This window comes from Hypanus sabinus, chromosome 25 (genome assembly GCF_030144855.1).
Source record: "Hypanus sabinus isolate sHypSab1 chromosome 25, sHypSab1.hap1, whole genome shotgun sequence".
In the NCBI taxonomy this organism is placed as follows: Eukaryota; Metazoa; Chordata; class Chondrichthyes; order Myliobatiformes; family Dasyatidae; genus Hypanus; species Hypanus sabinus.
Window position 1 is genome coordinate 24099906 of NC_082730.1, and position 23680 is coordinate 24123585.

At 37.8% G+C, this 23680-nt stretch overlaps 1 protein-coding gene across 1 annotated transcript in view; it reads left to right on the forward strand.

The window, feature by feature from the left end:
• lrig2 (leucine-rich repeats and immunoglobulin-like domains 2) overlaps positions 1–23680 on the forward strand; it is a 76602-nt gene that overhangs the window by 31060 nt on the left and 21862 nt on the right. The window contains exons 2-12 of the mRNA XM_059950325.1: positions 3021–3092; positions 3189–3263; positions 4742–4876; positions 11661–11804; positions 13124–13267; positions 13839–13982; positions 16113–16256; positions 18104–18184; positions 18827–18898; positions 19780–19848; positions 21671–21834. Of these exons, the coding sequence (XP_059806308.1) occupies positions 3021–3092; positions 3189–3263; positions 4742–4876; positions 11661–11804; positions 13124–13267; positions 13839–13982; positions 16113–16256; positions 18104–18184; positions 18827–18898; positions 19780–19848; positions 21671–21834 (1244 nt within the window). The remainder of the gene's footprint in view (positions 1–3020; positions 3093–3188; positions 3264–4741; positions 4877–11660; positions 11805–13123; positions 13268–13838; positions 13983–16112; positions 16257–18103; positions 18185–18826; positions 18899–19779; positions 19849–21670; positions 21835–23680) is intronic.

Consider the following 23680-nt stretch of genomic DNA (forward strand, 5'->3'; position numbering starts at 1 on the left):
GCATCTATGTAGTGGAATAAAGAGTCGCTGTTTCAGACTGAGACTTTTCATTCTTGACTATTCATTTCCCTCCAGAGATGCTACCTCACCTGCCAAGTTCCTCCAGCATTTTGTGTGGGCTGCTCCATGTATTGACAGACTATGCATATCCTGTGATTACATTCATTGCCTTCTGTTAGATGGGATGGAAGCTGTTATCTTCCATGCTGTTTGCTTTGGCACAGCTCTCCTGAATTAGGAGATTGGTAACAAAGTCAATGAGACAATTGCCATGTTGGTCAGGACACATTCTTGAGCTCCGCACCTCGGTGCAGAATGGCTGCACCCAACGTGCTTATCTCTGCAGCTCACTGAACACCTGAGTCACGTGCTGATGAGATCACTTTAACGCACTTGTGCAAGTCTGCTGCTGGAGGACCATGATCTCAGTTCCCAGTGCAGTATTGTTCTCAGTTCTCCATCTTTCTTTAACCCTCTAAAGAACCCTCAGTACTAATTCCACTAGTGCTCTTGTCCCTGAGAATGTATTTTAAATTGTAAATGAGGTACAAATGTGCAGAAGTAATCGATCATTTAATATGTTCCAAAAGAAAACTGTTGCAATAATAAAAGCACAATACTAAAAGTTCAGGCAGAATATGTGGAAAGAGAAACAGCTAATATTATCCATAAGTTTTCATCAGTTTCTTAAAATATTGTTCTTCAGATTTGGTGTGCTACTTTAACTAAAATAGCTTAAGTATTTTCTTCTCCACTAAGTGTCTGATGCCATCTGTGGAATTGATTAATTTTCTGTTTACCATTATTTGTCAAGGGCTTTTGTGACTAGTTGTTGGAGATCTTGCACCTAGGCATGCAGTGCAAACAGTTTTTTTTTAGTTTGAGTGATATATAAACTTAAACTTTGCAATCATGTTAAAAATACATACTTGTAAATAACAAGTTTTGATTGTACTGAATAATACTGTCAATGCTCATTGGCAATTTTTAAAATTTCATTTGTTCCTTTTGGTATCTTGAATACTGAAGAGGGATGTGAGTCTATTACCTATACAGCTTGAAATTTGGATGATGAAGCAACTTCAGCTTCCAGCTGGAGATTGGAACAAATATCCAGTATATTCTATAGGTTTTGTTAGTCAGAGATTAACCAGCAGTTGACTTTAAAGGTTCTGGCTTCAAGATTCATTTTAGAGGCACAAGCATATTTTTTTAAATAAAAATAATAGCTGCTAACCATCCTAGAGACAGAGCTGCTAATAATTTTCTTTTCATAGGAGTTGATTACTAAATTGTTAACCTTTCAAAAAAAAATTGATTAAAATTAAAAGGCTACTTAGCCCTGAGATTATTGCACGTGTAGGGAAATTCAGTAAGAACCTTATTTATTTCTTGTATGGAATAATAATGGTGAGTGTACTTGGGGGGGTGGGGGGTATATATTCTGATATCAGCTGAAAGGTGCTCCTAATGATGCACTGAACATCCATCTAGTTTTTGTTCAATAAGGCTATATCTCAGACAAAAGATCTTTCTGGGCAGTGTCTCGCAGAATATAGACAAACTTTATCATTTTCTCATCAAAATCTGTTCCTTTGTCTTTTGTGAGATTAATTTGCATAAAAGCTTCAGAAACTGATAGAAAATCCGATAAATTACACAAAACATCATGTACAAGTCATGCATGGAGGGAGGGAAGGGCAGCATGAAAATGGGCTTTTAGCCTAGTGAGCCCACGTTGATCGCCAGCGACCCATCTTCAGCAATCCTACATTAATCCCATTTATTTTCAAGGCAGGCTGTATTTCATACAGCAATGAATGCATCAGTAATAACAAAAATATCTAGAATTAGTGGCTTGTGTATTCATTACAACATTGCTATCAATAGTTTACAGATGATATTTCTCAAGCAAAATGAGAACAAACTGGATAAATTCCAGAATGCACATTAATAGAGACATTGTTCACACACGTTCAGTCTGTCAGCAGGTATGTGCAGATTGTGACTGAGCAGCAGACTGTGATTAAACTTGTACCAAAGTGGCTCCGTTATCTTTCTTGTTGTGCAAGATTATGGTAGAATTTAAGTCAGATATCCACATTTGGGCTGTCAGCACCAGGAGACGGCTGTCCTCTCTCCAGGCAAAAGAATGCATGCTTCTGGAGTTTCTAAAACATTCAACTTTTCACTGAGTAGAGCATTTAGCAGTTGTTGATGGATCACTCATTTTAACAACTTACAAGGGGATCTTTGCTCTGTACAGAATGTGAAGCTGAAGATGTGTAACTTAATATATTGACCCTACAGAAAAAATGCATCTGTACATTGTTTTATGCAAGCTAATAACAACTTGGACTGAAAAAGAAGGGAGCTGTGATGTTGTTGTCTGTTAAACTTTAGTTTGTTTTTTTAAAATCTAAAGTTGCAATATGTACTACAAAGGCATTTATTGCACATCTCCAAAAAGCAAAAATGGTCATGGTAAACGCGAATGCTATAATTAGTTTCCCTTGTAGTCAACAAAAGCATGGTAGCATTGTGGTTGGCACAATGCTTTATGGTACCTGCGACTCAAGTTCAATTCCTACCGCTGTCTGTAAGGAGTTTGTATGTTCTCCCCGTGACAGTGTGGGTTTCCTCCCACAGTTATAACTGCGTACTGGTTGGTAGGTTAATTGGTCATTGTAGATTGTTGTGATTAAGCCAGGGTTAAATCGGGAGTTGCTGGGTGGCACGACTCATAGGGCTGGAAGAGCCGCTTCCATGCTCTATCTCAATAAATAATTTTTTAAAAACATAGTTAAAGGAGATTAGGAAAGCTGTGAAAAATGTTTCAAAATGATGAATCTAAATCTAAAAGAATGGTCTTTATAGGTCAGCAAGGACTGGGTGATTAATGAGGAGGATTTTGTGTGTCTAGCATATGAACTACTGAGTATATGACTGCATTATGACCATCTTCAAATGAGAAAACATATATTGTAGGATGAATTGATTTTTGATTTGTTCCATTGCAGAGATCTGAGTCATAACAGATTAGCTTCCGTTAATGATGCTGCATTTGATGGTCTTTGTGGACTACTGGAACTGTGAGTATTCTGCCAAAATTCAAATTTGTTGAGTACTTCAAAGAATTACTTATCAAATATCATAATTTTTGCTAATTGATCTCTTTCTTTCTCAAGGAAAATCAACTGCAATCTACTCACTTCAATCCCATCATTAGGTGCTGTAACAGCTAACATTACCACCCTGTCTCTGTAAGTACAATATTATCTGTAACCTGAAATGTACATTGTTTATTGTACTTTAAATTCTGGTACATTTTCTCCTAAGGAAGAGCCAGGATACTTTCTAATCACTCACTTTGCAAAAATACCTGCTCACTGAATTATTATTTTTCTAGCCCCCAGCTCCACTATCCATTTACTTTATTGTGTAATGTTCTTGAAAAATGAGCAATCATTCTATTTTTATGCTTAGTTCTGATATTGTGCAATTAAATTAGAGTTAATTCTGTGCTGGTCCAAAATTGTGTCCCTGCAGCTACTGGGTCCATGGTTTCTTTTCTTCAGTCTTTCCCTTCCCTTGTCGATCATTCTGTGATACATTCAACCAAAAGAAAGCAAAGCTAAAGATGAATTCACATTCACTATAAACCAAGTTGTGTATCTCCCATTTGGCCTCCCATCTTGATATTAAAGTGAGCTGTGCAAGTGATGGATTATTTAAAACATTCCTTTTTACACTAAGTAAAAGTACACCATTCCTTTTTACTTTTGTGTTTTATGTTGTGTGTTTTAGCACTGTTTTAAGAATATCCAGTCCTTGCATATGTGGCATTGGTTATAATAAGGCATCACTACAGCTGAGGTGAGAGAAAGCAGTGATTTGAGAGAACAATTGAGTTTATTTTAAACCTACTGAATCTTTTATTGGTTTCTATTCAAATTAATAACTGATCAGGGCTACAAGTCCAAGTCAATTATTAGCATGGTTTGTCTAGGACGAACCAGTGTCAACTTCCTGCCCAGCATAGTTTTGTTCTGTTGATATACTGCAGTAAAGATTAATATGGATTTTCCCAATAAATGAATCTTTAGTATATTTTAATTTTGTCCCATTCCCTGGAACTCTTACTAACCCTCCACTTTTCTATTTCTCCATCCATATACCCTTAAAGCTTTTTTGAGAATGTTTTTAGAGAATGTTCTTGTACCATCTTTTTCGATGGATGTCCATTCCTTTTTTCATTTCTGCAGTACCATATATTTTCAGTGGTACAAGCTGATCCACTCTCATAATGCCAGTTCTTTAACTCCCACAGAAAGGAGTAAGCTATTTTGTGATTGTTTTTAAAAAAAGCAAATATAAATTATTAGTGTATGTAAAGCTAATTAACATGCAGTTTAAAAAATGATTTTTTTTTTGTCTTAATGTAAAGGAACATTTTCCCCCCTGAAACTTGTTTCTATACATTGCCTGTTTTTTTTTCTGGAGCTGTGTGTCTATGGCAATTGAAATCAATCTAATTACAGAATTGCATAGCTGCTCTTCCATCCCAATTCCTTAAACATCTTTCAGTACTGGTTCATACTTTCAGGTATTAACTAAGGAATTTCAAGTTCCACTTGAATATTTTAATATAGTTTTTGGAAGACTGCAGAATCACTGTGCTGCGTGAGAATATTCATTGAGAAAGCTTAACTGCAACGTTGTTTACTGCTTAATTTTTCAGAACGCATAATCGGATTGCGAAGATAATTGCATTGGACCTTCAGCCATATACCTCTTTGGACACTTTAGATCTGAGTTCAAACATGATTTCAGAAATCAAAACTACTTCATTTCCAACAATGCAGCTGAAAAATTTGTGCGTAATGGATTTCTTAAATTATCTTTTATTGTTTGACAGCATAGGTATATTACAGCGATGTACTTGAATGATGTTGTTTGGTACTATGTGGAAGTGGAAAATAGAACCATGAAATTGTAAACTGATGGACTAAGCAGGTATTAATTTGTTGTATTGTGAAATCTATGTGGGATCACTTTGCTATCTGTGGTAAAGACGTGTTATTTCTTGTGCACATATGACTTTTGCACAGTACTGTAATAATTTTATTGCACTGTACTGCAAAAAAAAAACAAATATGACATGTGAATGATAAACCTGATTCTGATAAGGGTCTGAGAGTGGGAAAGGAGCAGGGAGGAAGTAACCATGGTTTGGAGAGGGGAGGGAGCAGGAAGCACCAAAGAGACATTCTGTAATGATCGATTAACCAATTATTTGAAATCAAATGACCTTGCCTAGCGTCTCAGGGCTCGGTTTGTCTGCACTCACACCATCCCCGACCCTGGTTCTCCTCTGCTACTACTCCCACACACTTTCTGCAGCACTCCACCCTCAACCTTTCTGTCTATCATAGTATTTGATACATTACATATGATATAGTGTGGTTAGATAATTTGATGTCTGAATACCATGCTGGAGGCAGTGGATAGCATCACGTTTTGAAGAGAAGATCGGCCGTCAATATCTTAATAATTTTCATCTGGATAAGAATGAGTATCTTTGTTTCATTCCTCCTAGCCAGTTGATTTTTATATACTTTCCTTTCTTTCCACCTGTCTTGGGGTAGTTCCAGACTTGCCAATAATCTTTTCAGATGTTGAACTTCACTGTTAGAGTGAAGTTTAAAATGTAATTTAAAGGTCTAATCTATTTAGTCCGACTGCTCTGCCAGTACTTAGGTTGTACTCAAGTCCACTGAGTTGAATTAAAAACAACTATTTGAATATGATTAAATATTGGCTGACTGGTAGGAGGCAGAGAGTGGGAATGAAGGGGGCCTATTTTGGTTGGCTGCCAATGTCCAGTGGTATTCCACGGGGGCTGGTGCTGATCTTTTCACGGTATATCTTAATGATTTGGATGACAATTGCTGGTTTTGTAGCCAAGTTTGCAGACAATATAGAGATTGGTGTGGGGCATAGCTTTGAGGAAGCAGGGTATCTGCAGAAGGACTTGGACAGATTGGGAGAATGAGCAAAGAAGTGTCAGATGGAATATAGGGTAGGGAAGTGTATGGTCATGCCCTTTGATATAAGGAATAAAGAAGTAGACTATTTTCTAAATGGGGGGGGGGGAATTCAAAAATGAAAGGTGCAGGGGGATTTGGGAGTCCTTGTGCAGGATTCCCTGAAGGTTAACTTGCAGGTTGAGTCAGTGGTAAGGAAGACAAATGCAATGTTACCATTCATTTCAGGATGACTGAAATATAAGAGCAAAGGTGTGGTGTTGCAACTTTGTAGGGCATCAGGCTGTAAATAGATTATTGTGAACAGTTTTGGAGTTCAATCTAAGAAAAGTTGTGCTGGTATTGGAGAGGGTCCAGAGAAGGTTTAAAATTATTCCAGGAATGAAAGGGTTAATGTATGAGGAGCAATTAATGGCTCTGGGCCTGTACTCTGTAGTTTATAAGAATGAGGGGAGATCTCATTGAAACCTATCACATGTTGAAGTGCCTGGATAGAGTGGGTGTGGAGAGGATGTTTCTTATATGGGGGATTCTAGGACCAGAGAGCATAGCCTCAGAATAGAAGGACACCCTTCTAATAGAGATGAGGAATTTATTTAACCAGAGAGTGCTTTATCTGTGGAATTCATTGCTACCTCTTGTTAGAGGTGAAGGGATAAGATCTATTTAATGTGAGGTTGATTGGTTCTTGAATAGTAAGGGTGTCAAATGTTTTGGGAGAAGGAAGGAGAATGGGAAAGAGGGATAATCAATCAGCCATGATGGAATGGTGGAGCAGACTGGATGGGCTGAGTGGCCGCCTTCAGCTCTTATGTGTTAAGGTCCTATAATAGTGGTATCAGGCAACTTGCCCTGCCTTTCCACTTTTTACTATACTATTTTGATCCTTGCTTACCACATTATAGTCATTTAACCTAAAAATGTTTCAAAATTAACCATTTAAGTTGTCTTCAGCATGTTCAGTACTGCGACTAATTATTTATTAAAGTGACTAACTGCCATTGTAACGTTCTCCTTCGGGTGTAACGAAACGCCGAATTTAACGTCCGGATAAACCACAGCCAATGCAAACCAGATCGCAGTAAGATTAACCATTTACTGTTCACTCTTCACATCAACATATGGTGAAAACTGTTGATAAAACAATACAAGATTGATACAGTATTTGTTCCTTAATATCACATTTCAAGTGTAAATACTTGCAAAGGTGACTATAACTACATTACACTAAGGTGCAGTATACAGGGAGAGTTTACCTGCTCCATTGACTACTTTAAATACACTTCCATGCAAACTATCCGCGACTCTTTAACTAACGAAAGCATAAACATTATCTACCGTCGTTACCTCTAACAGGATCAGCATTAACATCTTAGTTCAATATATCGATTATCTATTAACTTACAGCGTTGCTCTCACTGTGATTTCTCATGCCTGCAAAACTGCTTGTGCTCAGGTGAGCCTCGTGGAAAGCCCCCACCCCCGCGCTAATTTCAAACCGGTGTTTTCCCACAAGACGCGGCGAAACCGGATGTGACGTCATCGCATGCCGATATATTTTACATGCAATGAATACACTTTAAACACTTCTAATTCTAACTAGAAAATACTATTGAATGAACTACTAAGCGAAAATATTATAAACTAAATAACTGTCGTAAAGACAGCACAGCCATATTTAACATCATGAAAGGATCTTGTTGAGTCTATCTCAATTTGCTTAGGTGGTCACTTTTTGTTTTCATTCTTTTAGGGGAGGTGAGATCCTGATTTAGAACAGTAGATTAATTGTTGAATTCCATGCAAGTGCTTCAGTTTCTAATTAAAAGGCACAAAACTCTTTGATCTGTGTCCTATGGATTTCCATACGGTTCTAGCCCATTGTGATGGGCTCCATGGAGTCTGCTACACTATTGTTTTTCCAGTCACTGGGCACCAATTGTGTCAAGAGTTCCTGAGGGATGCAGGACTGTTGTTAAGGGCTGAAACATTTCTTATCCAGTGCTATTTTCAGATGTTTAGGGTGGCTTAAATGTTAGATATCACCTCTGCTCTACAAAGTTTCTGCTAGTTTGTGGATGGGCATGTTCACAAATATTTTACCATACTACACAATATTCATTCATTCATTCATTTCCAGAAAATGTTTTTTTTTTATTTATTCATTTTCAGCATCTGGGTTGTGTTGGCAAGTCAGCATTTATTGTCCCTGCCTAATTACCCTTGAACTGAAAGGGTTGCAATTCTATTTTATGGTCAACCACATTTGGCAGGTCGAGAGTTTCACAGAGGACAGGCCATATAAGAGTGACAGATTTTCTCCTGTGAATGACATCAGTGAACCAGCTTGACTTTTACTACAATCTGGTAGTTTTGAGGTTATCTACTGTTCAACATTCCAAATTATTAACTCAATTTAAGTCCCATAGGTACTGTGGTGGAATTTAAACTAGGATTTGGTTGTTACTCCAGCTCTCTAGATTTGATAAAATGTTCATAGTGACATGTAACCCTTTCCATTTTAACATTCTAGGACAAAATTGTACACGTTATTCCAAGTGCAGCCTCACTAAGTGATTGGTGAGGCTGCACCTGAAGTACTGAGCATGGTTTTTGTTCCCTTATTATGGAAAAGATCTGGTTAAACTGGAAAGAGTGCAGAGGAAATAAGAGGATGTTGCCAGGACTAAAGCCTGAGTTATGGGTAGAGGTTGGCCTAGATAGGACTTTTGTTTCTTAGAATGTAGGAGACTGAGAGGCAACCTTATAGAAACATTTGAAGTTTTGAGAGGTATAAATCAGGTGGATGGCAAGTCTTTCCACCCCAAGATGGGAGAGTCTATACCGGGGTCGGCAACGTTTACCACTGAAAGAGCCAATATGGACCCATTTCCCACAGAAAAGAAAACACCGGGAGCCACAAAACCCGTTTGACATTTAAAATGAAATAACACTGCATACAACGGTTTTTTTTTGCCTTTATGATATGTATAAACAAACTATAATGTGTTACATTTATGAAATTGATGAACTCCTGCAGAGAAAACGTAATTACATTTCTGCATGCAACAAAAACATTTTGAACTCCGAAAAAAAGACGTTGGGTTGAAGGTTACTCCATAGGTAGCCTACCTTGGATCGAAGAATTAAAAGAAAGCGCGCACTGGCGGGTGTCAGGCATTGGCAGTGGTGATGTATATTAATAGCGATAAAAAACACGTAGCGGTGTAGCGCTACATGCAGCGCTAAAATAAAGACACTGCAGTCAAAGGTAACTTTATTCGAACTAAACAGCCTTGATTTAAAGCCTCCCTCAACCCGTCCCCGTGGGCACGGATGCTCCAAAAGACACGTACTCACAAACCCCCGTAGGCTATCTCCCTTAGCCGGAACGGTGGCTAATTGTGAGCCGGTTCGGATGTGCCAGGAAATGGGGTCTCCACAACGTTTTTAGATTGTACAAGATCACCATAATCTTCAAATTTCGAATTACATTTCAAAAACTAACAAACTACGGGGAGCCACGGCACAGAGATCAAAGAGCTGCATGCGGCTCCGGAGCCGCAGGTTGCCGACCCTTGGTCTATACTATGGGGAATACAGTGCCTATTAATAAGTATTCAACCCCTTGGATGTTTTCATGTTTTATTGTTTTACAATATTGAATCACAGTGGATTTAATTTGACTGTTTTGACACTGATCAATAGAAAGACTTTCAAGTCAAAGTGAAAACAATGATCTAAATTATTTCAAATATAAAACACAAAATAATTAATTGCATAAATATTCACTCCCTTCAAGTCAGTATTTAGTAGATGCACCCTTGGCAGCAATTACAGCTTTGAGTCTGTGTGGATAGGTCTCTATCAGCTTTGCAAATTTGGACACTGCAATTTTTTCCTCCATTCTTCTTTACAAAACTGCTCAAGCTCTATCAGATTGCAAGGGTATTATGAGTGAACAGCCCTTTTCAAGTCCAGCCACAAATTCTCGGTTGGATTGAGGTCTGGACTCTGATTTGGCCACTCTGGTCATTAACTTTGTTTTTAAGCCATTCCTGTGTCGCTTTGGCTTTTGTGCTTGGGGGTCACTGTCTTACTGGAAAATAAATCTTCTCTCAAGTCACAGTTCTCTTGCAGACTGCATCACATTTTCCTCCAGGATTTCCCTGTATTTTGCTGCATTAATTTAACCCTCTATCTTATGCCTTCCAAGGCTTGCTACAGTGAAGCATTTCCACAGCATGATGCAGCTACCATCATGCTTCATGATAAAGATGGTGTATTTTTGATGAAGTGTAGTGTTTTGCTTATGCCAAAAAGCTCAATTTTTATTTCATCTGACCATTGAACCTTCCTCCAGCTGACTTCAGAGTCTCCCACGTGCCCTCTGGCAAACTCTAGCTGAGATTTCATTTGTGTTTTATTTTTCAACAGTGGCTTTCCCTTTGCCACTCTCAAATAAAGCTGCAACTGGTGAAGCACCCAGGCAACAGTTGTATGCGCAGTCTTTCCCATTTCAGCCACTGAAGCTTGTACTTCCAGAGTAATCATAGGTCTCTTGGTGTCCTCCCTCACTAGTCCCCTTCTTGCACGGTCACTCAGTTTTTTGAGGATGGCCTGCTTTCGGCAAATTTACAGCTATGCCTTAGTCATTCCATTTCTTGATGATTGACTTCACTCTACTCCAAGGGATATTCATTGACTTCAAAATGTTCTTGTATCCATCTCCTGACCCGGGTTTTTCAATAAACTTATGCGGAGTTGCTTGGGGTATTTTTTTTGTCTTCATGATGTAGTTTTTGCCAGAATACTAACTCCCCAGCAGTTGGACTTTCCAGATACAGGTGTAGTGTATTTACTACAATCAGTTGAAGCACCTTAACTGCACATGGTGATCTCCATTTAATTAATTAGGTGACTTCTAAAGCCAATTGGTTGCACCAGTGATGATTTGTTGTGTTATATTAAAGAGGGTGAATAGTCATGCAATCAATTAATTTGTGTTTTATATTTGTAATTCATTTAGATCACTTTGTAAATATCTGTTTTCACTTTGATACGAAAATGTCTTTCTGTTGATCAGTATTAAAAAGCAGATTAAATCCACTGAAATTCAATCTTGTAAAACATGAAAACTTCTGGAGGGGGGGGTGAAAATCTTTTATAGACTCTGTAGATTTTAGGGTGAGATGGAGAAGATTTAAAAAGCACGTGAGGGGCAACTTCTAAAAGCAGAATGTGGTGCGTATAATGAATGAGCTACCAGACAAAGTGGTTGAGTCAGCTACAATAGTGTCATTTAAGCAGGACTTGTTCAAGTACAAAGATCTGGGTCAAGTACATGAAATCTGGACTAACTCGGTGGACACAGTGATCAGCATGCGCTGGTTGAACTGAAGGGCGTTTATAAGTGGTTAATTGAGTATCCGATGAGAAGTCTTGGTCTAAAACTGGCTCTTTATACCTCTCCATAGACGCTGCCAGAGCTGTAGAATAACTCTAGCATTTTTTCTTTTACTTTAGTTCCAGTCTTAAGGGCCTCTCTTTTTTAAAAAAAGATAGTTTGTGCAAAATTTATTTGTTTTGTAACATAAAATCTCTAATTTTCAGATATTTGAACAACAACCGAATAATGATCCTTGAGCCGGGTTGTTTTGATAACCTTTCCAGCACATTGCTTGTCCTCAAACTGAACAGGAATAAAATTTCTGTCATTCAACCAAAGAGCTTCCGGATGCCTCATCTTCAGTCTCTGTGAGTGATTTTGTTCATTTTACTTTTCAAAGTACAGAAATGTACCTTCTCAAAAAAACGTAGAAGTGCTACTACCGGCTTCCATAGATGAGATTATTACTTATTTGAATGCAAACTGATTAGGATAGTAGTAGAACCACGCAGATTTGTTAAAGATGGGATGTTCTAGAACCACTGATCATCCAATGTCCGTGTAGAGAGACCTAGACAATAAAGTGCTACAGCCTTGAGATACTGTAGCCTCTAGGTCTCGTACTTGCTTTTGGGAGCATGATCTCCGAGTTTCTTATGAGCTATTGCTCCAGCATGCATTCCTGGGGCACAGTGGAGAACCTAAAAGTTCAGTTTAAATTCAGTGAAATGTGCAGGACTCAACTGAGATTTCATTGCAGAATGTTCTCTCGTACAGCAGCAAGTGTAAAATTACACTAAGGACTCTCCAATATTTCTTGGGTCTGATGATATTGACTGTGTAAAACAGATTACCTAATTGCATTTTTAAGGAAAAGAGAGTGTTACACGTGGATCCAATAAAAAGAGAATTGTTGAAAGGTCTAATACTGGATGAACTGTCTACTTGATGTAGAAAGTAATCAGACTATCAAGAAGTTTCAAGTTGTGTAATAGCTACAGCATGCACAATACTCTGCTATATTACTGAGAAAGTTTAATCTATTTACTTGAAAAGCTTTATTGTTTAGACCATAACAACCCTTAGTGGGGAAATCTAGAACTGGGAACTTAATTTCTACATAAAGATTTACCTGTTTAAAATGGAGGTGGAGCAATTTCTTCTCGGGCGTTAATCTTTTGGAATTTACCACCCAGGATACCAGCGGAGGTTGAATTCTTGAATACATTCAAAGCCAAGCTAGATTTTTTTTTATCTACAGAGAAGATGTTAAGGAAATGTGCTTAGAACCCCCTGGCTTGCTCCTGAGGTTAATATTGTAAATAGGACATGCCCACAAGAGTACTGACCTTGCCACAAATGACAATTTTGCTCTTGGTCTGTCATGTTCAGAACTTGCAAGTGAACCATAAAACAGCTGAATTTACTGAATAAGATTGTCAATGGCCAACCTAAGGAAAATAGTCATATTTGTGGCAATTATTTGTTAAACTACTGAATCTAAAATAGATATGTACAAGCATCCTTTGTCAATTCGTAATGTTTAGAAATTTATTGTAAAAGTTGTCATTGTGGTGCGCATTCAACCACCTGGAAGGTTTTTCAAAATCCTTGTCACTTGTTTGGGGGGTGGGGGATAAACCTTATCCACCATACAAGTTAAATTTGTGTTTTGATTTTTGATCAGGGAACTAAAGCGCAATAGAATCCGGATTATTGAAAGTCTTGCATTTCATGGCCTTGACTCATTGAAATCATTGAAGCTACAGCGTAATGGAATAAGTGAACTTAAGGATGGAGCTTTCTGGGGGCTCAATGAAATTGAGCAGTTGTAAGTCCTGTCATTTAATATGTATTCTGGATCATGTCAAACCACTTAAGAAAATATTGGTGTACTGGAGTTTTGAAGGTTTAATGCAATTAAATCAAAGTTATGTGAATATAGTTGTTGAAGTAATTGTGGATTAACTTGTCTTTCTTGGATAAATCAACAGTTTTCTTTTTCTACGTTATGTAGTCCAAGGCAATTTAATGTCTCCTCTTCTGAACGTTGCAGTCTTTGCTGATATAATTTACTTTGCTAGAATTATCCTAGTTTTTGATTGCAAGTTGTGCATGTAGGGACCTGCCTGCCTAAGAAGTGGAACCTTAATGCTGCATATTACTTGATGTTGCATGCCTATCTAATCATTAGTAAGCAAAAGTTTGGGTGCTTTAGGAATATTTTGAAGAATTTTTTGGGGGGGAATAGAAATTGATTTGGCATTAGAGCTGATTTTTTTTTTTGACTCTGGGAAATCCGGTCTTTTTTTTAAATTTTCCCTTAATTATTATGTGATTAGTGTTAAGAAATAAGATCATTTCAGGGTAGGGAAAAATAGATGATTATTTTTCTGTTTTAGGGACTTGGAACACAATAACCTGACTGAAGTTACCAAGGGTTGGCTATATGGCCTTAAACTTCTGCAGCGGCTACACCTGAACCAAAATGCCATTGCCAGGATAAGTACTGATGCCTGGGAGTTCTGCCAGAAACTGACAGAGCTGTGAGTTTCTTTAATTCTTTCCTTCGGTCTTTTATTACTGGCTTGAAGTAAATCATGATTTTAATCACTGTGGGCCACAATTTCATCCATCGCTATAAGAATGTATTAAAATGTAGCCTTTTGACAATGTGTTTGATCGCCTATCCTATGTGTTGTGAAGTTTTTAAAGTTGGTGCAAGGGGCCTTCTGGTACAAGCCTGCCTTCAAATTGTTAATATGAAAGCATAATTGTGCATATACTCCAGATAAGGAAAGGGTATTCATTTTTGAAAAAGGATTTGGTGGTTGCTTTAAGAAGGTGTTGACAATGCACTCTTTCCCCACCGGATAAATTTCTTTTTAGCAGTTTCCTTCATACTGAAAATTATGTGTATAAAGATAAAACAGTAATTATGCTTTCATTTTCATGATATAAGACTGAGCTGTCCATCCATCATGTTTTTGAACTAGAATTGTGTTCCTTTTTTAAGATATGGACTCACTGGTTTCAGTGGTGTTTCTAGTATTCTTACGACAAAAAACATGTAGAAAATAAGACCACATAGGAATGGGCCTTTTGGTCCACAATGTCTCTGCTGAGCATGAAGTCAATATAAATTATCTGCTTGCATGTGATCCATATCCCTAATTTCGCACTCTGTTCATATCACTCTTAGTGTCTCTTAAGTGGCTCTCTTGTATCTGGTTGCATCACTTCCCCTGGAAGCATGTTCCAGGCTTTGTATACCACTTTGTATAAAAAGAAACATGTCACATAGATCTTACACACTCCCCTCTACCTTAAAACTATATCCTCTAGTATTTGACATATTTAAATGGTAAAAAGTTGCAGCAGGCTATCAAGGCAAGTGGAATATTGACCTTCATTGCTAGAGGGATTAAGTTTAAGAGCAGGAGGTTATGCTGCAACTGCATAGGGTACTAGTGAGGCCACATCTGAAGTACTGTGTGCAGTTCTGGTCTCCTTGAGGAAGGATAAACTGGCTTTGGAGGCGGTGCAGAGGAAGTTCACCAGGTTGATTCCAGAGATGAGGGGTTTAGACCATGAGGAGAGATTGAGTGGCCTGGGACTGTACTCACTGGAATTCAGAAGGGTGAGAGGAGATCTTATAGAAATGTATAAAATTATGAAAGGGATAGGTAAGGTAGAGGCAGGAAAGTTGTTTCAGCTGGTAGGTGAGACTAGAACTAAGGGTCATAGCATCAAGATTCGTGGGAGTAAATTTAGGATGAAGGGGAACTGCTTTACCCAGACAGTGGTGAATCTGTGGAATTCTCTGCCCAATGCAGCAATGGAGGCTTCTTCAGTAAATGGATGTAGGACGAGGTTGGATAGATATTTGCATAGCAGGGGAATTGAGTGTTATGAGGAAAGGCAGGTAAGCAGAGATGAGTCCATGGCCAGATCGATCCTATTGAATGGCAGAGCAGACTCAATGGGCCAGATGGCCTATTCCTGCTCCTATTTCTTAAGTTCTTATGTAAATTTACGTATTATAAAGCAAATTATTCTGTTACTGTATAACCTAGAAATCTACAGCACATTACAGGCCCTTTGGCCCATGATGTTGTCCCAACCATGTAATCTATTCTATAGAAGCTGCCTAGATTTACCCCACCGCATAGCCCTCTATTTTTCTCAGCTCCCTGTACCTAACTGAGTCTCTTTTTTAAAAAAATAAACCTATTGTATCCGCCTCCACCACTGTCACTGGCAATGCATTCCACGCACCCACCTCTCTGGGAAAAACTTACCACTAATGTCCCCTCTACCCACTTCCAAGCATCTTAAAACTATGCCCCCTCAGATTAGCCATTTCAGCCCTGGGAAAAAGCCTCTGGCTATCTACATGATCGATGCCTGTCATCATCATGCGCACCTCTCTGGTCACTTCTCCTCTGCTGCTTCTAGGAGAAGCAGTTCACACAATGTATTCTTGTAAGGAACGCTCTCCAATCCAGACAACATCCTTGTAAATCATAGATGAATGTATACCTTGTAATACTCTGCATTGTTGTTGTATTGGATTATGAATGGTCATTATTGTACATGGGGTGGGCAAGTTATATTAATGCAATTCCATAGTTTATTTCATATCTCCTTAAATGACTTTGTTCCTTTTACTTCAGGGACATGACCTACAATCAGCTGACTCGTTTAGATGAGTCTACATTTACAGGCTTGAAATTGCTTGAGAATTTATACATGGGAGACAACAGAGTGAGTTATATCGCTGATGGAGTTTTTAGTGGCCTGTCTAACCTGCTCACACTGTAAGTATGGAGAATAAATGAGGTTGTTTGGTAAAGTAACAAAAGCAGATTAAAGGAACAAAAATGTGTAATTTACTTCACATCCTTTAGACTACTAATTGAAACTTATCTGTAAGTCTTGTCGGTGAGCAGGATGCAGATCTAAATCTGCAGCAGACGTGGAATGAGTCATGTCCTCTATCTCAAAGACATTATCCATGACTACAATGGACTGTACAGCTGTGCTTACTGGAGATTTTGTTACACATGTGAGCCATTGATGAACATTTCTGTAAATTCGTTTTTTTAAAGTATTACATTGCACTGAAATGCAAAGATTTCAAGTTTTCTATCCAATGTGCATTTTCTTTGTACTTCTATTATGGTGAAAACTATAGAAGATGGAAAGTGCTTATAGATTTGACTGTCACTATCCATTTAGTTCTTTGAATACTTGTGGAGAAGAAATTGGTTCAAAATTGTATTAAGAATGAAGTTGACAAGCATCAGATTAAAAGTCAAGCTGGAGTTTACTCTGGCTATCATTACATTCCAAATTAATCCCTCTCCCTTTCCCATTCTGCAGCTAAGGAGGTTGTAAGTTAGACTTGCTGAATTACTGCAATGAACTAAATGAAATTGCAAAGGAGTTCCAAATTAAACGGAATGGGTTTATGTAATGTGGATTTTTTTGGCCCTTAGTTTAACCTTTTATAGATAAGGGATTGCAGTTCATCTAGACTGATTCAAAGTAGCATAAAGCAGAAAGGATCCACATTAAATTGTTTTGTCCTCTGGGTGAGGGATGTAAAAAGAAATGGCTGGTTTCTTCAGTTCGGGGTCGCCAACCATATTCACATTCCAAGGCATTACTGATTAACAAGGCTCCAGCTTTTGATGCCTGAGTGGAGCTGTGTGGAGAAAGCATAATTGATCAGGGCAAAGGCAAAAGGGTGGAAACATCTTTTGTCAAAATGAAGTTGAAAATAATGCTTAGTGGAATTGTTTATTGTTTAAGCTTCTGAATGAATTTTGCAGTTTGCTTCCAATGTTTCCTCAGATAGAATTTAGAAATGGTTTCAAATGGTCTCCTTAAAGGCACAGTCATTGTCATTAACTAGCAAGTTCACGCAATGCAAGTGGTGGAGCATAGCAGTTCTTTGTCCTCTAAACATTGTGGTTCTATTCTTGTATTCTTGAACTGTGTGAGCTAGTGGAAATTAACATTCACACCAGAATCCTGTTGCAGACTGCCATTAACAAATGTTGAAGACCGCATTACACATTTGCTAACTGAATAATGCATAATGTTTACAGAATTTGAGCAGATTTAAAGCTGGAGGGGAAACATTCAATGTTTCCATCTGGAAGTCATCACTTTCTGTAAGTTCAGACTATAAGGATATCTAGTTGAAAAAAAATAACAAGCATCTGCCCAACTGAGTTTTATAAAAAGTCTTAAGGTTCTTGAATTTTTGTTAATCACATCTGGCAAGAAGATCATCCTACTTCAAAGTTTTCTTTCATACCTTGAAGTCAATATTGAGCACAGTTAAAAACTGTGCAAAAGTACTGCTGATGCATGTGGGGAAAATAGTCAGCACTCTTCCGCTGAAAGTTTGCAACCTAAAATGTTAAGCTTTTATTTTGCCTAATCTCCATTGTGGTGCTTCCTCCTTTGTTACAGGTAGTCAACCAAAATAAGGTGTGCTCTATTCAGATCACTATCTGATACACATTTTACTTTTGTATGGGCTGTAATGGTGCTTTAAGGTATCAAAGCAGAGTTCTTAAATGGATGGTAAACTGAAATTTCTTTTTCCCTATACTGTTTGTAAAATTCATTAACAGCAGGTTTTTTTTTGTAGTGATCTGAGGAATAATGAAATCTCATGGGCAATTGAGGATTCGAATGGTGCTTTCACTGGATTAGAGAAGCTGCAAAAATTGTATGTATATTGTGACTGAAGTTTGTGTGTTGCTTTTCCATTGCACATTTTTGTGTCTGCCCTTTTCACTTTCTCCCATTCCAACATGAATTCTGTCACAAACCTAAGATTGCAGTGATTCTAAAGTTGATCCATATTTTAACTTTTCCTCCACACCCTTACCTGCTTTATCCAATTTACTCATGATATTGCTCATATTAAACAGACTAATGTGCTACTTCACATTTTACTGAACTGTTTAGTCTGATTTTAAGAGGTGCAGTATATAATTTATAGGCTAGGTTACAAGTATCTAATTTGGCTAGTTCCTGCAGGCTAAAGGTCCTTGTCAACAGGCATACCTGAGGTTTAACAATGGCTTCAGTGCTATGCTGAGAAGAGAACTTGAAGACATTTTCTACTACAGTTTAAGACCCAAAGTTAAGATCTAATCCCTTGTGTAGCAGATATTTTGCTGTGAATTAAAGTGCCCTCAGAAGCTTTGAGGCTGCCTATGCAGGGAATAGATAGCTTTCTCCAATCCCAAGATCTAGTTTTTGTTAGAACCTATTATGGAGCTTTTTATAACGGATGCAGACAACATGTAGATGGCTTTTGTGGTGCACACTGTTGACTGTCACATGTCTCTTTGCTTCCTTATAGGATCCTGCAAGGAAGCAAAATAACTTCCATCACAAATACAGCATTTTCTGGACTAGCAGCCCTTGAATACCTGTAAGTATAAATATCTAAATACACTTCAATTCCTTGAATTATCTCAAAATGCAGCACAAATTAGAATGAGATTATAAATACGTGTTGTATTTAGTATATTCTATTTCCATTTACCAAATATTCTACAAGTCAGGATTGCGCGTTGGTTTTTAATGTCCTCTTTATTGGAGTCTGCGCTCTATGATATAGGGCCCCAAAATAATAGTGTTTGTTGGAAATGACAACAGTGCATACTTGGGGAGAGACTTGGTCACATGAAGCTTCCCTATTTCAACTGTATATAGTGTGTGTATGGTTTTAAACACCAGCGATTAGACGGGGGTTGCACAGTGATCAGAGCCATTGGCTCAACTCCAGTGACAAAGGTTTAGACCTGATCTCTTGAGAAAGTGTCTTTTCTGTGAAAGTCTGCATGTTCTTGACATGGCATGGCTTTCCGCTGGATGTTCTGGCTTCCTTCCACATAGCAAAATGCGCTAGTTAGTAGCTCATTTGGCCACTATAAATTGTCCCTAATGTGTGGGTGAGTTTGTGAGAATATATATAGAAAATCAAATGGAGTTAGTGTGATTGGGTGCTGGATATTCAGGAAAACTTGATGGGTAAAAGCCTTGTTTCCATGCTGTAAAACTCATTGACTGTATTTTGTTAAAATCTCTACTTTATAAACTATTCATTGGTCATTTGGGTAAAATGTGCATTTGTTCACATGGGCAGGTACCATCTATTTCAAAAAGATGTGTTTGCTGTCCTAGCTAAACTACTTGCCCTCATTCTTTTTTGTTTTTGGAATCTGAGATGCTTTGATATGTTAATATGCTGTGCAATTGTTTCTATTCCTTTTACTTTCTACTTACACAATTTTATTATCTTCCTTTCAGAGATCTGAGCAATAATGCCATTATGTCAATTCAAGGAAATGCTTTTTCCCAAATGAAACTTAAAGAGCTGTGAGTATTTAAAAATATTCCAGCCAGTTAATACTGTTCATTTAAAAAGCCTCTTTCTGAATAAACTTTGTCTCAGTCATGTGCAAAGCGTTCACATAGACCTCTGTTTGATAGCTGCCAATGAATGCAGGATGGTGGCATTGGGTTGGAGGTGGGTTGTGTAGGGAAAGGATGATGGGCATTCTCTATCCATATTAAAAAGTGCGGGTCATTTCAGTAACCCAGGATACTTTGAAGGAGTGTATGAGTGATGTAATGTGAAGTAATATTCAGGTAAGCAAAAGAAAATCTACCTTTTGTTTATTGCAGGTTATTTTTGTTCCTCTTTGTGCCTTGAGGCATATCAGGTGGCAATCTTGCCGTTTCTTTAGTATATGTATTTGCAAGGTGAAGTTGCTAGCTCAACGCTAGCAACTCCAGCGTGGATGGAAAGCGTGCAAGAAGCCGGCTGGATTCAAACACAGGACCATTTGCCTCAAAGTCCAGTGCAAATGCCACTATGACACTTGCCAGCTAATCATAGCAGTTACCGTGACGCTATTGCTGTTCAGGGCATTGGAGTTTGGAGTTCAATTCCGATGCTGTTTGTAAGAAATTTGTACATCTTTCCTGTGAGTGCGTGGGTTTCCTCCCACATTTCAAAGTCGTACCAGTTAGCAGTTCAGTTGGTCATTGTAAATTGTCATATGGTTGGGCCAGGGTTAAATGGGTGTGTTGCTGGGCGGTGTGGCTTGTTTGCCGGGAGGCCCTGTTCCATGCTATATCTCTAAAAGTAATTTCTTTTAAAATCCTGGGATTTAGATAGGATAATTGAATTGCTAATGTTTAGTAATAAAGGTGCCTATGAGATTGGAGAAGGATGATGTTTCTGAGGTGGTATTTTATTTAAAATCAACTGTACAATTAGCAAATCTGAGATAAAGTGACAGCTGTGCAAATGCACTATTTCAAGGCTTTGGTTACTTTGCCAACAGGATTTGTTGGATAAACATAACTGTATAACTATTTTGAGTTTTAATCAGTTCCATGCACAGAATAAAAGGAAGTCATTCAGCTCCCTAAGCCTATAATGCTGCCTTTTAAGACATGGCTGATCTGTATCTTGTCTTTGTTTACCTGCCTTGCTGTTGTATCCCTTAATGTTCTTGCCCAATAAAAATACAAATCATTAGTTCCAATCTTTTGAAATGGATGGGATATGGGCCCCATCTTGATTTCGGGGATTTCTGTCAGTTAAAAGGCTTAAGTCACAACCTTTTGAAAAGGATCACATAAAACCTATCTTGTTATTTATGCTACGTGTTGGGAAATGATTGGTTTGTATGTAGGTTATACATGGTTCACATGCACAGTGTTACTGCAACTAAATTGGTACATAAATGCTAACCTGATTGCTGTTAGCCCACCTCCCATCTGAATGTGGTATTAACTAAAAGTGGTCATTTACTTCCATTGACCTTTTTGGGTGAATGTTTTTACTTTTAATAGTGGATGTTCAATATATTCACTGCTGATAACTGATTTTCTATGTTTATATGCTGCCATTTAGCCTTTTGTATAATATTTGTTTTGAGTTTGTCTGAGCTTTGGAATGCTACTTGTATAGCATTCAATATTTCCCTTGTACAACAGCCCCCATCTAAGATGAATGGGATACAATTGCTGAAAAAAAACTGTGGTTTTGGCTGTCATAGCATTGTCTGTACTTGATTCCTTAGAGCTCTTTACCGAGAAATGCTTGCTGCAGTTCACTGAAAGTAGTAATTTAAAGTTAGGCTTTTCAAAGATATTGAAAAGGATGGTTTTAATTTACTCTCCACAGAGTTCTAAACACATCCAGTCTTTTGTGTGATTGCCAGTTGAAGTGGTTGCCTCAGTTTCTAATGGAAAAACAGTTTCAGCACATCGTTACTGCCAAGTGTGCTCATCCTGTGTGGCTGGCAGGAAAAAGCATCTTTAATGTTGATGCCGAGGACTACATATGTGGTTTGTATAATATGTTTATTCTGACTTAATTTGTGGGAATTAGGCTTGTTAGATACTTAAGTAACTTGTCTCATTTTATGGTAAATTGTTTTTTTTTCTTGCCACTGATTCAGTGTAAAATACAGCTTAAATGAATGCTCCAGTAATTGCGAACATTAAGTTTCTTTATTTATACCTTGAAACAAGCATTGTATTTCTGGAGTAAAAGAAGCAGAAATCAAATGGAGGGCTTGTTAAATCTTTTTGGGTGGTTGGATCTCTGTTTAATTTCTGATCCTTGGGATTCTTCTGGAGGTCAGGAATGATGAGCAAGCAGTCTTAATTCCAGGATTTCAGTTCATTTTAAAGTACGAACAGACAAAAAACAAATTAAATAAAGGGCTGAGAAACAATGCTAAGAGGTAGAATGTATAGTAAGACAGAAGAACTAAAGAGATGAAAATAAAAATTCCTTAGATAGGAATGAATTGGTCAATGGACTACATAATTAAAACAATTACATCCCATGGGTAATGTGCTATTACTTAGCCAATGAGAAAGGTGATAAACTTAGTTTAGCTTCTATACCACTTTCTGCCGGTGAGTGTAAAAAAAATACATTACTTCGTTTTTTTTAAAGTGCAAATCTTTTTTTTAAAAAACCAGTGGTTTCCAACAGGCATATGCCAAATTATTTTGTGTTCCATAATCTGTTAAAAAATAGAATCAAGTTACAGATATCAATTTTTGGGGGGATTTTCAGCAATTTTCATCTACCCTTTTATTGAAATTCTGGGTTTTTTTTGTAATAAGGAAAGGTGTTATAGTGTTATGCACTAAATTAAAACTGGTTCCATCGCTGGCCTTTAGATTTCCATTTAGAAGTTGAAGTTGCTATGCAATTCCTACCATTAGTTAAGGATCCTTGCTGCCTCCAATAACTAAACACTCAAGGGTCTAATTACACAGTAGCGTAGCAGTTAGTGCAACACTTACTGCTGAGGTTGCTCCGGAATTCAAAGCTCAATTCCAGTGCCATCTGTAAGGAGTTTGTACGTTCTCATAGTGAACCACTTGGGTTTCCTGCCTGTGCTTTACTTTCCTCCTACAGTCCAAAGACGTACCAGTTAGTAGGTTAATTAGTCATTATAAATTGTCCTGTGATTAGGCTAGTGTTTAATAGATGGATTTGCTGGGTAGTGCAACTTGGGCCAGAAGGGCCTGTTCCACACTATTTCTCTAAATTTAAAAAATGTAACTTCCATGGAGCAAGCAAATGGTATTGGTGGAATCATGTCTGGTAAATTTGACCAGTATTCCGGTATTTCTTGCTTCAAATAGACCTGATGCTTTTCATTTGGACCTGGTCAAGTGCGGGACCCCATTAGTAAGCCTCGCAGAGTTTCAAACGTGTCTTGAATCTGGTTCTTAATGCTTCAGCCCTTCAGCAGTTTACATGCATCGTCCTAATGCAGGATTTGCATTGGCTATGTTATTCACTGTACACTCTCAGATTTGTTAGAATGGATTTTGCATGCCTGTATCCAGAGAAAGCAAAGAGAAAGAATGAGAGTAAAGCAATGTTTTATGAGCTAACATCTGCTGTTAATTAATAATTCAGTGGATGTTTAACTAAATTATATCTTGCATGACCTCATGCATTCTGTCAGCTTATTGTCTCCATATGCTTGCTCATGGAAGTTGCCTTTGTAAACTTGTATCTTGACTTGAAGGAACAATCACAAAATGCTCATTATTTCCAGCATCTGTGGAATCTCTTGTGCTGAAGAAACATCCATTAGATTTTATAGCATTTTAGGTTAGTAGCAAACTTAGACTGTAATGATGCAACAAATCAAAGATTATT